Source organism: Bufo bufo, chromosome 1 (genome assembly GCF_905171765.1).
Source record: "Bufo bufo chromosome 1, aBufBuf1.1, whole genome shotgun sequence".
Taxonomy (NCBI): Eukaryota; Metazoa; Chordata; class Amphibia; order Anura; family Bufonidae; genus Bufo; species Bufo bufo.
In genome coordinates, this window is record NC_053389.1 from 339,155,936 (window position 1) to 339,172,050 (window position 16,115).

Below are 16,115 nucleotides of genomic sequence, written 5' to 3' on the forward strand. Positions count from 1 at the left end.
TGTGGATTGCACAGCAACCTGTGTTCATAATGATTTCTGGAAGTGTTCCTGAAACCATGCAATGATTACCAGTACAAAATTATGCTCGTTTTTAATGCATCCAATATTAACTGTTGGCCTTGTCCCTTCTACAGATTTTTCCAGATTCTGAATCTTTTGATATTACTGATATTACAATATAGTACTGATATTACTGTAGATGAAAAGATATTCAAAGTCATAGCAAATTTACATTGAGGAACATTTTTCTGAAATTATTCCATAATTTTTAGATGCAGATTTGGTGAACCTCTGCCCATCTTTGAAGAGAAATTACTGAAAATAATTGCACTCATATAATAGATACAAAAATCATACTAAAACCTCATTTTAAATATAATATAAGATTCTTGGCCAATATAGTTTGATAAAAACACATCTGTGCCAACCTACCACGGCAAGGTGATCTCAGTCAGGCAGGAACCTACTCTATTTGATACCTGTCTCTATGCCATTGGGCATCTACTACACAAGTGTGGTATTGGTGTAATCATACTTTCCTGGAGAATGAAGGTAACAGGTCACTTTTACTACATAGTGAAACGGCGTAAAAAAAACAAGAAAAAAAAGAAAAAAAAAACTCGTCTGAATTGCGTTTTTTCCCAATTCCGCCCCATTTGCTAATGTATTCCTGCTTCCAACTACATAGTATGCAACTGCAAATGGTGTCATTAGAAAGTACAACTTGTCCTGCAAAAAATAAGCCCTCATAAAATTGTGGGAACAAAAAAATAAAAAAAGTTAAGACTAGTTAAGTTAAGGAAAGCAGGGAGTGAAAAACTAAAACGCAAAAATTTTATAAAAATTATTATTTTTTTTTTTAATTGCAAGGTCCTCTAAGAGTTAATTTACTAAATGTTATGGTAGTTGCATATGCTAAAAAAGATAATACAGAGATAATTCATCTGTTTAGTTGTCACCTACCACAGTTTATCTCGAAACAGAAAGTTATAGGTAGAATGCCAAAACCATTAATTTACAAGATATTACTGGAGGCTAAATACATTTTTCTGTCAGTAACCCCAGTAATACACACTATTGTCAGCCTCTAGCCTAAAAGGGCTAATGCCAGAGGACTGAACAGACTGCATTTATCTGCACTATAAAAAAAAAATACACATCACAGAGTCATATTTGGGATTTATTGGAGTGGATGTTGCATACAGCATATAAGGGGCAGTCTAGTTTCACAAAATGGAAGACACCATGGATTGGCTGCTAAAAAACAAAAATGTAAAAATGGTGCAGGAAATAAAATCAGTCTTTTAGTGGTAACACATGACATCACTGTTAGAACTTGAGGAACAATGTCTCTTCCCTTGCATATGGCTCTATCAAGCTTTCCTGTAGTGTGTCAGGGAAGGGAATTACAAGGTGCAAAATTTTAAGACACAAAAATACCTTAAGATGGTCTATGGACAACATTTATAATGTCAGACAACTGTCATATAAGACTAGAACAGTTCATGAAATACGTGTTCCTCATTGTGTACTTAATATCCCTTTTTTCAGTGTAGGATCCTCACAATGCTATGCTGAATAATGTAAAATATAGAATTGTATTTCTCATTAGAATTTTAGAACTACTCTGGTAAAAAAGGCAAATAACACCTTCCAGTCTAACAAGCATGGTAGAAATAAGCAGCTGTGAAGTATTTCAAACTTATCCTGGAGTAGCAAAATCCCTAAACTGTATTTCTTTATCTGGCATTCCTCAGCAATAACACTTGAAAGCATAATGATTCTCGTTTTCCCATCGAAACACTTGTCATTGACATAGAAGGTTGTTTGCATCCAGGACACAGGACATTACAAAGGTACACTAGATTCTTAGGATATCTATGCTGCAGAACATCAGACAATTTGGTGCGGAGATCCATTATGCTTCAAATTCTAGTCCCATGCCTAGTTTGTGGCCTCCTGCATTGATGTTCTTGCCATCGAGTAATGTGGATAGTGTTAATTTGATACCTATAAAAAAAACAAAAAACAAACAATAAATGTGTTATTTCTTAGCTCCAAGATCTTTCTTGGGGTCCTTTTAAAAGGGCTGATATTCTACCTGGTAAAGAGTGCTAATCCAGGCTAAGAGCATGTTGACTGGCAGTTAAATTTGGAATCAGAATGTATGATTGGTAACACAATAGTTTGATCCCAATCAGTTTTTATTTGGTAGATGCACATCCCGTTTATAAAGGATGTTGTGTTGCGGACATGATTATTTTTGGTGCCGCATAGAAGATGTGAACACCCGACAAACCAGTGTTTGTTGGTTTGTCATGTAATCAACAAGTGTGTTTTATTCCCAATCATTCACCCATGTGGCCCCCTTGCTTTCTTTTCTTTCTTACTTCTCATTCTATTAAATACCCTGACATTACATTCAGGCCCAACAAAGTCATGAGAAAATAGGAATTAGACTTACCGGTAATTCGGTTTCCAGAGATTCCCTCATGACAGCACAACAGGAGGTTGTTCCCCTTTGACCTTCTTGGGACAGGAAACAGAGGTTGAAAGGTCCCCCTCCCACTTCTACCCACCAGTGTTTTTCCAGATTAATACACCAGGATGGATGCAGCCAATTTATTAAAAGCATCAGAATATCTTATATGCAATATTTACATAGTAGTTAGTAAGGGAGGGAATGTACGGGTGCTGTCATGAGGGAATCTCTGGAAACCGAATTACCGGTAAGTCTAATTCCTATTTTCCAGCTCATCGCTCATGATAGCACAATAGGAGACGTACCAAATTATAATTTAGGGGGGACCAAGTCTAAGGACAACTTATCTCAGATATTTGTCATTAGATAAAAATACCAATTCATAAAATCAGGAATAAACCTAAGACAGAAACTTTTTGACTCTGCCAGAAAACTAAATCTTGATGACAGAATTCATGAATCCAGTCGTAAATCTGAAATGTCACTTTATCTGCATCCTTGATCAACAGACCTACCTTTGTTTATATAGACTAAAATACTTAGAGGAAGAATGAATTGTCTTATTAGAGTCTATATGGTAAGTATCATTGCGTAAAAGCGACTCGCTCTAAAACCAGATAAAATATTGTAAAATCATATATAACCACTACACCGAGTAAAGGTTTACTGTAGACCCCCATTGCAGTTCATTTTCAAGAGCCTAATTGTTATAATCTGATAAACAACTAACTCCGCAATGTCTACAAGGTATATGTAAGAAACTGAGCCAAGCTAACAGCACTGGCACACGGCAGGCATGGACATCAACGATGAGGTAACCAAACTGTACCATTTACTTCATACCGGTCCAGGACAAGCTTGGGATCCCGTACAAGGATGTGTTGGCATGAACTCAAGGGAGAAGAAAGAAGAAAGAATCCTCCCGACGATACCAGGCCAACCGAGAACCCACCTGCCCGCATAGCTTCTAGGTCAGAGACAGCCTTAAGGGTTTCACAAGAGCTTTACATGGCCATAGTCAGGAGACACAGGGACTAAGGAGTGGCAAAAGGTTACAGGACCTGTGCAGCGTACATAGCTGCAGCTTATATGTGTGAGCATGGCTGTAAGCGTGAATGTGGACAGAGGAATGCATAGTCTCTATTGCCTTTTTGTAGCTCCCTGGGTTGGCGTGCAGTGAGGAGAGTCTCCTTCCCGGAGGCGACAGAGGTGCCCTTGAGGTGCAATGAAGGCAGGGTCCCTAATGTTTGTGAAATCAGCACCCTTAGGTGCAAATAGATAGAATAACAGAGAAGAGTTTAGTTGAGCATAAGTTGACATTTACTGAAAATCACTTGAGGTAGATATACCAATTTATTGCCATAGAAGGGATAGCTATAATCCATACAAGACAAATTCCCAGCCAGCATGGGGCTGCCTCCCATTATAACAGGTCTAGGTAGGATCTTTACTAAATTTCAGTGCTCTGGTCACACTAATGTTCCTTTAACTTCAGGCTGGCCCATACTATCTCCAGGTCTTGAGTATACTATACCCTATAAATCACATGGTCGGTACACATATATGTCTTGCACTCCTTGAATTACATACAATTAATACTGTCCACATTGTTCATGGAGGAATGTGGCTCCAAATACAGCTTTGCACTAAACTGTAGATCGTGACTAGGCACTGCCACTGCCCCGAGGTCAGCAGGCCATGCACAGACACAGAAGCAACAAGCCGGCCACAGAGGCCACGAGGCGCGCACGCCAGGCACAGAGGCCACGAGGCGCGCACGCCAGGCACAGAGGCCACGAGGCGCGCACGCCAGGCACAGAGGCCACGAGGCGCGCACGCCAGGCACAGAGGCCACGAGGCGCGCACGCCAGGCACAGAGGCCACGAGGCGCGCACGCCAGGCACAGAGGCCACGAGGCGCGCACGCCAGGCACAGAGGCCACGAGGCGCGCACGCAAGGCACAGAGGCCACGAGGCGCGCACGCAAGGCACAGAGGCCACGAGACGCGCACGCAAGGCACAGAGGCCATGAGGCAGCACGCCAGGCACAGTATAAATTTTTCCTAGATAAAGGAATCAAGTTAGACATAACTAAGCCAGGATTGTAGACCTGAAAGATTTAAGTCTGCGACCTTGTCAATTGAATGCAGCCTCAAATTTTTTAATCCACATTCAGTCCTCATTAAAGAAACAGGTGATGCTACTATCACCTGAGTTCCCATTTAGATCCACACACAGATTCTCAATTAAAGTAATTAGAACTGTTGAGGCAATCCAGCTGGCTAAACACATGCATGTTTTACTTACCTGACAAATAGTTTGCATGGTTTACTTACCAATCTTGGAGTATGTGCTGCCAAAGCAAGCACCAATAATGTCATGCAGCTTCTGCCAACACTTGCATACAAAGCGTTGGTAAGGAGAAAAGAAAAGGCCCTATTCCAGCTGCTGACTGTTTCCGGCGCACTGAGGTGCGATCCTGCTGAACTCAATTAAGGAACAGCGGATCTAAGCTCCATGAACCCATAGCCGTCCATAGTGAGGTAACCACCAGTTGCATTTCCCACTTCATCAGGGTTAGGAGCAAGCCAGGGGACCTCCACATAAGAGGTACTGGCACGGCCACTTGTAGGGTAGGAAGGATGAGAATGAACCCAACGATCGAACCCAGGCCATCAGAGAACCTACCTATAGGCTCGGACTCCGCCAGGTGGGTTCTGGGCTGCTAAGGGACCTCTAGCCAGAGAGGTGTTAGCAAAGCTATTCAAGACCTGGAAGAAGAGGCCGGACACCCCCCGATCCTAGTCCCAGGCTTAGGCCCTAAAGGTTCTTGTAGAATCTCTTCAACCCTAGAGCAGGGAACCTCTCTGCGTCTATCCTCTGTAGGGTTAGGAAGAACACTGGTGGGTGGAGGTGGGAGGGACCTTTTAACCTCTCTGTTTCCTGTCGCAAGAAGGTCAAAGGGGAACAACCTCCTGTTGTGCTGTCATGAGGGATGAGCTGGAAAAATACAATTTGACAACTAATCTAAAGTTTTTAACAACTAGCTGGATCTCTACCTAAAACATTAAAATGGCCATACACCAGTAAGGCTACTTTCACACTTGCGCTTTCCCTTTCCGCAATTGAGATTCCTTTATAGGATCTCAGTAGCGGGGGGAAAACGCTTCTGTTTTGTCCCTATTCATTGTCAATGGTGACAAAACTGAACTGAACGAAATGGAGTGCACCAAAATGCATTCAGTTCCATTTGGTTGCGTCCCCATCGCTGATAGAATAAAGCTGCAAGCAGAGTTTTTCTGTCCGCGATGTGGTGCGGAGCAAGACGGATCAGTCATGACTCACAATGTAAGTAAATGGGGACGGATCAGTTTTCGCTGACACAATAGAAAACGGATCCGTCCGCCATTGACTTTCAATGGTGTTCATGACTGATTCATCTTGGCAATGTTAAAGATAATACAACTGGATCCGTTCATAAGGGATGCAGGCGGGTGTATTATCAGAACAGAAGCGTTTTTCTGATCTATGATGGATACAGCAAACACACTGGTGTGAAAGTAGCCTAAGGCCTCATGCACACGGCTGTTGTTTTGGTCTGCATCCAAGCCGCCGTTTTGGTGGCTTGGTTGTGGACCCATTCACTTCAATGAAGCCGCAAAAGATGCCGACAGCACTCCGTGTGCTGTCCGCATCCGTTGCTCCGTTCCGTGGCCCCGCAAAAAAAAAATAACATGTCCTATTCTTGTCCACGCTTTGCAGACAAGAATAGGCAGTTATATGTAAATGCTGTCCGTGCCGTTCCGCAAATTGCGGAACGAGCACGGACGCCATCCGTGTTTTGCGGATCCGCGATTTGCAGACCACAAAACACACCACGGTCGTGTGCATGCGGCCTAAGCCAGAGGTTGGAGCACAATCCAAAGTTCAGTAATTATATTTTTTTGTTGCAGTGGTTACTACTTTTATGAAATTGACAACAGGAAGTAAAGACTCACCTTTCAATTTTATTCATCCATTATAGGATTATTTAAATATACTTTTATATGTATATAAAAATAAAACAAAGCCTACAGAAAAGTTAAAGGGGTTTTCCAGACTCCTGATATCGATGACCTTTTCTCAGGATAGTCTTCTAAAAGTGCCTGTGGAGGGCTTGCACAGCCAATATCTATAGGATAAAGGACCACAGCACTCAGTTGCTCAAACATGTTTAATGACGACATGAATATCCAGTGTGGTCCAGCGATCATATCTACAGTGATATAGTGATATCTACAGCCCCAGATCCACCGAGCTAAAAAAGGTCTATATATGACCGAAATGTCCAATTATAAGTGGCTGTTAATTTGCATGCATTATATAGCTGAACCACACTGGATATTCATCTTATAATTAGGCTCCATTCAGACGTCCGCACTTTGGGTCCGGATCCGTTTCGCAATTATGCGGAACAGGTGCAGACCCATTCATTTTCAATAGAGACAGAAAAGATGTGGACAGCTGTCCGCATACGCATTTCCAGTCCGCGTCTCCGCAAAAAAAATAGAACATGTCCTATTCTTGTCCGCAGCTGCGGACAAGAATAAACATTTCTATTGGGGTGCCGGCCTGGTGTTTTGCGTGAATGGACCCTAAAACACATTTGAATGAGCAAGAATTATATGAGTGCTGTGGTACTTTAGCCTATCCTCACAAAAGGTCATTAATATCTAGTCCGTGAGGGTCTGACATCCTGTAGCCCATTGATCAACTGTTCCCTGCAGTCTACGGCTCTGGAACTAGGGCTTAGAATGTAACACAGCGCCATTCAAACTATAGAGGTTGTGCTGGGTTACTGCAGCTCAGTTATCATTGAAGTGAATGAGAGCTGAGCTGCAGTAACCCAGCACAGCCACAACACTTTTAATGGAGCTGTGCTTCCTGTTCCATTCAAAGTGCTAGTTCCACTGCTGGAGGGGATACAGGGTGTCGGACAGTCACCGACAGGATATTAATTACCTACCCTGATAGGTCATCAATATCAGATGCCTGGAATACCGAAGTGAAATACCCATTTAGATAGAACACGTTATCCCCTATCCACTGGACAGGAGATAACTGTTAGACCGGTGGGAGTCAGACTGCTACAACCTCCACTGATCACGAGATAAGTATCCCCCTTTTAAATGGAGTGCTCACCTATTTCCAGCAATCTCAAAGACTCTAAATGGAGCACTGTGATCTGAATGAGTAGTGCATATGCTTCAACACTGATCCATTCAAACAGAGGACATGTTTACCCTGTTCTCATGGGCACCTTAAGCTTGTGATCAGAGGGAGTCCCAGCGGTCAGACCCCACTGATCTAATAGTTACCCCCTACCCTGTGTATAACAAACTCCCAATCGTAATCATATTTCCTACCTGTCCTCCCTAGTACCCAACTCCAAACAGTTACCCATACACAATTTTCTATAGTTCTAAGTCTATCTATTCCTGTGCAACTTGAGCCCCTTTACACTGCCCAATATTTGGGCAGATGATCGCTAATGAGTCCGTGCAGTCACCTAAATCTTAGTTTGCCGACAGCAGATTGTGCTGTCTAAGGCTCCATTCACACGTCCGCAACGTGTTTTGAGGATCCACGGAGCCGCAAAACACGGAAAGCGGCAATGTGCGTTCCACATTTTGCGGACCGCACATTGTCGGCACTAATATAATATGCCTGTTCTTGTCCGCAATTGCGGACAAGAATAGGACATGTTCTATTTTTTTGCGACACGGAAGTGCAGACCCGGAAGTGCGGACCCGCAATTCCGTGTCCGGGCAGCACATCGTGCTGCCCCATAGGAATGAATGGGTCCTCAATTCTGTTCCGCAAAATGCGGAACGAAATTACGGACGTGTGAATGGAAACTAAGGGCTGTTTCACACGAGCGGATGCCATGCGGGTAATCCGCTGTGTGAGAGCGGCAAGCCCAGCTCTAGACAGCAGAGACACGGAGCATTAACATAATTGATAATACTCCGTGCCTCTCTGTGATCTTTTTACTACAAAATCACGGTGACAACTTTATCTCACTGTGATTTTGTAGTAAAAAGATCAGAGATGCACGGAGCTTTATTAATCATGTTAATGCTGCGCGTCTCTGCTGTCCGGATTACCCGGACGGCATCTGCTCGTGTGAAAGAGCCCTAAAAAGCACGCTGCTGCAGACAAATAATGATTCTGTAGGGGCACGAGCAATGGTATTAGTGATCACTCCTCCCCTTACTGTGGAGGAGATCGCTGCATTTAATAGCAGTGGTCTCCTCCACTTATCGAGTAGGCGATTGTCAGGAAGGAATGCTTTCTTTTCGATAATCGCATGCTCAGGCTATGTAAAAGGGTCTTTACCGCATACCCCTATAGACCTATCCCAGATCTGTTACAAACTTTTTTCTAGAATCAATCTCCCTATGTTGTTGTCACTAATGGACTTGCTATTGTTTGTATTACCTTTTAGTTTACCATTGAGCTACAAACAGGCATTATAACCTCCATTGATCTCCTTACTCACTTTTGCTACCCTGTGGCCCTTTGAACATTGACTTTGCCTACTCAATATATATGCTGTTATACTGTTATAAAACTAATTTAAAAAAAAATGTAATAAAAAATTACAGGATAGTAAATGATACAGTAGTAGTGGAATCGTTACCTGGCTTAAGAGTCTGAGTATATCCTAATCCAATCAGACTTGAGTTATTCACTTTAGCCTGTAAGAAATCATTACTTAATTATTAATACTATCAATTCAAATGAAACACTTAGATTTCATGCAATAATGAGACAGATGTATAATGTACATATTAGATTCACACCGATAAAGGGACACTGTATTAGCATAGTGAGATATGAGCAACTATCTCCACTACTGATTTATACTGATGGTAAATCATAACCCTGGTACTGAAAAAGGAGATTTTTTGTGAAACTCACCTGTAAAATATTTTTCTCGTCTTTTCCATTGGGGGACACAGACCATGGGTATAGCCTAGGTCATTACTAGGAGGAGACACTATGCAAATAGAAAAAGAAAGCTCCTCCTCCCTGGGCTATACCCCCATGTTCCACCGGAAGGACCCCAGTGCGTGCAAAAGCAGTAAGAGAAGGAGACCAAAGCCATAGAGACCAGAACAACGGAATACCGCCATCGGACCGAAAACCTTCAGGACCCGAAGAACTAAACCAACCCTTCCTACAACAGGTAAGAATGGGAGGGAGCTGTGTCCCCCAATGGAAAAGACGAGAAAAAGATTTTACAGGTGAGTTTTACAAAAAAATCTCCTTTTCTCGCACATTCCATTGGGGGACACAGACCATGGGACGTCCTAGAGCAGTCCATGGGGTGGTAAAAACTGGCACCTCCAGGAGAAAACGCTCAGCGGTCAAACAGGAACTACCGCCTGCAATATCTTGCGCCCAAGGACAGCATCAGCCGATGCCAAAGAGTGCAACTGGTAAAACTTTGTAAAGGTATGCAAGGAAGACCAAGTGGCCGCCTTACAAAGTTGAGATGCCGAGGCACGATTACGCCTAGCCCAGGAGGCCCCCACCGCCCTGGTGGAGTGCGCGGTAACCCCGGCTGGGGGAACCCTGCCACGGGCACGATAAGCCGTGGCAATAGCCGACCGAATCCATCGGGCTACCGAGACCTTGGAAGCCGCCAGACCTTTACGAGGCCCTTCCGGAATCACGAAAAGGGAATCCGTATGGTGGAAAGAGGCAGTCACCGATAGGTACACACGCAGGGCCCGGACAACGTCCAGGGAATGGAGAGCGCGCTCCTTGCGGTTCGCCGGAGATGGACAAAAAGAGGGCAGGACTATATCTTCATTAAGGTGGAAGGCGGAGACCACCTTGGGCAAAAATGAAGGGATCGGGCGCAGCACCGCCTTATCCTGATGGAAGACCAAAAAGGGCTCCCTACAAGAAAGCGTGGCCAGCTCCGATACCCTCCTGATCGAAGTGATCGCCACCAAAAAGACCACCTTCCAGGTGAGAAGATTCAAAAAAACCTCCCTCAAAGGTTCAAAGGGAGCTGCCTGGAGGGAAGACAGAACCAAGTTCAAGTCCCAGGTGTGCAGGGGAGGAACATACGGAGGGACCGAATGCGCCACCCCTTGTAGGAAGGTCCTCACTGGACCGAGCAGAGCCAGGGATCGCTGAAAGAAAATGGCTAGAGCAGAGACCTGACCCTTCAGAGAGCTCAAGGACATTCCCATCTCAAGACCCGACTGGAGAAAGGAGAGGACCACCGGAACCGAGAAACGAAGGGGAAAAACACCCAGTTTCTCACAAAAGGCAAGAAAGGCCTTCCAGGTACGATAGTATATCCGGGATGAAACTGGTTTTCTGGCCTTGATCATGGTCTTCACCACAGAGTTCGAGAAGCCCCTCTTCTTCAGGATGGCGGTCTCAACAGCCACGCCGTTAAACGCAGTGACCGTAAATTCTGGTGGAAGAGCGGTCCTTGAGACAGTAGGTCCTCCCTGAGAGGAAGAGGCCACGGCATGTCTGCCAGCATCCGAGTGACGTCCGAGAACCAGGCGTGGCCAATCGGGGGCGATGAGAATGGTCGGAATCCCTTCCAACGTGATCTTGCGCAGGACCTTCGGTAGTAGAGGCAGAGGTGGAAAGACATAAAGGAGAGGGAAGCCTCGCCACGGAGACACCAGTGCGTCCACCCTGTACGCCTCCGGGTCGCGAGCACGGGCCAGAAACGTGGGAACCTTGTTGTTGAGCCTGGACGCCATCAGGTCAACATCCGGGCGGCCCCACCGGCGACAGATGTCCTTGAAAACTTCCGGATTAAAGGACCACTCTCCTGGATCCACCGTGTTGCGGCTGAGAAAGTCCGCCTTCCAATTGTCGATCCCCGGGATGTACACTGCCGACACTGAAACATGAGTCTCCGCCCACTGGAGGATCCTCTCCGCCTCCTGCATCACCGTCCGGCTGCGGGTCCCGCCCTGGTGGTTGACGTAAGCAACGGCAGTGGCATTGTCTGACTGGACCCTTACCGGGAGACCTGCCAGTAGATGAGTTCAGTGAGAAAGGGAGAGGAAAATTGCTCTGAGCTCCAGCACGTTGATCGGAAGGCGGGCCTCCGCCACCGACCAAAGCCCCTGCACCGTCCGAGTCTGTAGAACACCACCCCAACCTAGGAGGCTGGCGTCGGTGGTGACGACTGTCCAGGAGATCGGAAGAAAGGACCTCCCTGAAATCAAGTTTTGGGGGGAAAGCCACCACAAGAGGTCCGCCCAAACCCGAGGAGGCAGACGGACTCGAGAGGCCAGACCGTGCAACGTCCTGTCCCAAAAGGACAGAATCGCCCGCTGTAGAGGCAGAGTGTGAAACTGGGCATAGGGGACGGCCTCGAAGGAGGCCACCATCAGCTCCAGAACCCTCATGCACTCCCGGATGGAGAGTCGTCGAGAGCGCAGTAGAAGAGATACAGACTCCTGAATTCGAGAGGACCTGGAACTTGGCAGGAATATCCGAGCTGCCGTGGTGTCCAGAACCATCCCTAGGAAGGTCAACCTCTGTGAGGGGAGAAGAGATGACTTCTGGACATTCATCAGCCACCCGAACTGCTCCAGAGTCTGAACAGTGATCCGGACGCTGTCCATGGCCAGGGGAAGGGATGAAGCCTTTATCAGTATGTCGTCCAGGTAGGGCAACAGAGATATGCCCCTGGTACGGAGGAGCGCCAAGAGCGGCGCCAAGATCTTCGTGAATACCCGTGGGGCCGTAGCCAGCCCAAAGGGCAGGGCGACAAACTGGTAATGCTGCCCGCCGACAGCGAAGCGCAGAAACCTATGGTGAGATTCTGCTATAGGGACATGCAAATAGGCGTCTTGTATGTCCACCGACGCGAGGAATTCCCCTGGGAGAGGAGAAGCAATAACGGATCGGAGGGACTCTATCCGGAACCTCCGGACCCGCAGAGACCTGTTTAACAGCTTCAGATCTAGAACAGGCGGCACCGATCCCTCCTTCTTTGGCACCACGAATAGGTTGGAGTAGAAACCTGCGCCTTGCTCCTCCAAGGGGACTGGGATAATCACTCCCCTGTCCAAAAGGGAAGAGACCGCCTGCAAAAGAGCCGAAGCCCGGACCGGATCCCCCGGAACCCGAGAAGAGAAGAAATGCTCCGGAGGCCTGGAAGCTAATTCTATTTTGTAACCAGATGTTACAATTTCCAGGGCCCAGGCATCTGATCTCTCCAAACCGGTTGAAAGGAGAGCAATCGGCCCACCACCATAAGAGGTGGGGGCGCCCCTTCAGGCGGAAGACTGCCTCGGAGCAGCCGGGCGGGCTGACTGTGGCCGCGGGCGCCAGGAAGGCTGGGGCTTAAAAGGCAGATTTATTACGGGAGTCCTGAGAGCCACCCGGGAAGGGGGCCGCCGCAGATCTGGAAGAGGAGAAGCGACGAAAGGACTGGTTCCTATAACCGGAGGACCGACCTCCAAAAGGTGCGCTTAGATCTAGATTGGGGCAGGTTGGTACTCTTGCCCCCAGTCGCGTCCGAGATGATCTCGTCCAGCTTAGCACCAAAAAGCCTGGAACCCGAAAAGGGGATGTTAGTGAGGGAACGCTTAGAGGAAGCGTCAGCGTCCCAAACCTTCAACCAGACTTCTCCACGCTGTGTGACCGAAAGGGCCGAGATACGCGCAAAGAGAATGCTAACATCAAAGGAAGCTTCGCAGAGAAACTTCGTCGCCTGCGACATCTGGAGGACAAAATTCAAGGTGTCTGCAGAGGCATCCTGCTCCGCCAGGTCCTGATGGTGGCGCTGCAACCATACGGAAAGCGCTCTGGATACCCAGGCCGAGGCGAAAGCGGGCCGCAGGCCAGTGCCTGCCAGAGTGAAGATGGCTTTGGACAGAGAATCCAAATGCCTGTCCACTGCATCCCGTAGAGACGAATCGTCCAAGACAGGAATGGCCGTATTCTTAGCTAATCTGGCCACCGGCGGGTCAACCTTAGGAGGAGAAGACCACTGCTGCACATTTTCTGCAGTAAATGGATAAAGAGTATCCATACGTTTCGTAGCAGAAAAATGATGAATCGGGCGGTCCCAGGCCTTAGAGAGGACCTTGTCGAACTCGCCATGTATGGGGAATACAACCGTTTGAGGTTTCCTCGAGTGGAAAAGAGGGAATTCCTGGCTACCAGCGGAAGGAGATTCCCCCTGGATATCGAAAGTATCCTGGACCGCCGCCACCAAGTCTGCCACCATAGTGGACAGCTTGGGCGAGGGCTCCAGCTCTGTGTCCTCGTCAGAACTGGATCTCTCCCCTTCCGATCTATGATCTCTGCGAGGAGGGGAAGTGTCTGAACGGGCCTCTAGGCGAGGAGGAGAAGCAGAATCATCCGAGGAAGGATGCTGCTGTGTAAGCTGCCTCTTAGTGGTTGAGCGTCCTCTGTGGGAACCACTTGGAAGCGGTATGGTTGTAGCCGCAGGATCCGTAGACGCCATGCGTTCCATGAAGGCCATGGCGGCCCGAGAGACTTGGGCTAAGTCAGCGGCCGCCCTAGAAATGGCAGAGGCCCAAGCGGGTTCCGCGGGCTCTGACAGGGCGGAGGGAGGACTGGGCTGAGTGAGAGGGGGAGGAGAGGATGATCCTGTCCAGAGAGGCAAGGCAAGAGTCACAGGACTCAGAGACCGAAAGTGGCAAGCCGCAAACTTTACATAACCCCAGTGGGGTCGACTTGGATTTTTGTGAGGCCCCAGGTTTTGGCATGATGGCGGTAATCCTGCAATGGAAGGGGCGAGGGTCCCCTACCGTTCCTGCAGCACGCAACCGGGACAGAGTGGAGCCGGAAGCAGCCTAGAGCGCTGAGCCGGAAGTAGCAGAAGACAGAGCGCGAAGACAGGAGGCGCGAAACCCGCACGCGCGCAGGAAATATGAAAATAAGAAGATGCGGCTGCCGGAAGGGTAGGAGGGTCCGCCCCCTAGACACCACCGAGGGAAGCCGGGAAGTTGCCGCTTATGTAGCGATGCCCCAGACAGGTATCCTCTCCCCCTTCGAACCCCCCACCAAGCGGCCCTAGCGTCACACCGGGAGACAGGGGAGGCAGTGTACTTATCTGCATCCTGTAGTCTTCGCCCTCAAATCCACACCAGCGGAGGTCACCTCTCAGTCAGCTGGCACAAGGAGTGGCAGTGATCTGGAGGAGGGCAGGAAGGTGACCCCGAATCTGGTAGGCCGCCGGAGCTGCAGATCGAGCCCGGTTCCATTTAACTTCTGGGGGAGGCTGGGAGTTAGCTGGGGACGTCAATTCGACCTCAGCGCTTGCTCCACCAAGAGACCAGGGAAGCAGAATTGCGACCCTGCGTCCACTGCAGAAAAAAAAATAAACGGGAGTAGAGAGAATGCCATCCTCCTTATCCGACACTAAGCAAGAACTGGGGTCCTTCCGGTGGAACATGGGGGTATAGCCCAGGGAGGAGGAGCTTTATTTTTCGATTTGCATAGTGTCTCCTCCTAGTAATGACCTAGGCTATACCCATGGTCTGTGTCCCCCAATGGAATGTGCGAGAAAAATATTAATTAATTACTTTACTGGTCTTGGTACTGATCTTGGTCACCTCATATTGAATAGGATTTTGTCAAAGCCCATCCACACTTTCCAATAACAGTGAGTTTTTATCATAGCCCCTCATAAACCTTTAATCATATGGAACGCTATCAAACTCCTACGACACATCATTTTCACTCTGATACATACTGGCCACCAAGGCGAATGCTAACACCGCTTTGTAATTGTTACATATGTAAGTAAATGTTTTGGGCTACCAAATACACACTGTGCATCAGACAGTCTGAGAAGCATTGTGGCCATCTCATATGGCAGATGCAGAGCCGAGGAACGGACAGATCTGCAGCTAATAAAATGAAAATCACCATGTAAGTGTTCTGTTCGTTTCCCAGGCACAGTGTATATGGTACATATATGAAAGTATATATGATATGTGAATGTGCCATGTATACAAGAGTTTATATAGTATGTATGTTTCCTAAGTATCCATCTTGGAAACACATGGGGTTTCTACCATGTAACAGTGTATATGAGCGTATATATGATATACAATACATTTAGAAAGGCATCAGACCTTTTCACTTTTTTGACATGTTGTTATGTTGTGGCCTTGTGCTAAAAAAACAGAAGAAAAATCAAGTTTTTCCCATGGATCCGCAAAACACGGACACCTGCAATGTGCGATCCGCAATTTGCGGATCCGCACATCACAGACACTATAATAGAAAATGCCCTTTCTGGTCCGCAATTGCGGACAAGAATAGGACATGTTCTATTTTTTCCAGGAAATAAATTGTGGATCCCGAAAAAATGGATGCGGATCCCGAAAAAACGGATGCCGATCCAGGAAATGTGGATTTGCATCCGTTCCAGCCCCATTGAAAGTGAATGAGTCTGCAAATTGCGGAAAGAATGCGGACCCAAATTACGGACGTGTGAATGGACCCTTAGAAGTGTTTGCAAATGTATTAAAAAGGGAAAAACTAAAATTGTGTGTGGACATAAGAATTCAGATCCTTTGCTATGACACTTGAAATTCAGCCTCCCTTTTCTTTTGACC

The 16,115-nt window shown here is 47.1% G+C and overlaps 1 protein-coding gene across 4 annotated transcripts in view; it reads right to left on the minus strand.

Annotated features, from left to right (window-relative positions):
- Positions 1–1,162: 1,162 nt before the first annotated feature.
- VDAC1 (voltage dependent anion channel 1) overlaps positions 1,163–16,115 on the minus strand; it is a 59,067-nt gene continuing 44,114 nt past the window's right edge. For all 4 annotated transcript variants that reach the window (XM_040442389.1, XM_040442397.1, XM_040442405.1 and 1 more), the window contains 2 exons: positions 9,164–9,221; positions 1,163–2,010 (listed from right to left, as the gene is read on the minus strand). In XM_040442389.1, the coding sequence (XP_040298323.1) occupies positions 1,919–2,010; positions 9,164–9,221 (150 nt within the window). In that variant the 3' untranslated portion in view covers positions 1,163–1,918. The remainder of the gene's footprint in view (positions 2,011–9,163; positions 9,222–16,115) is intronic.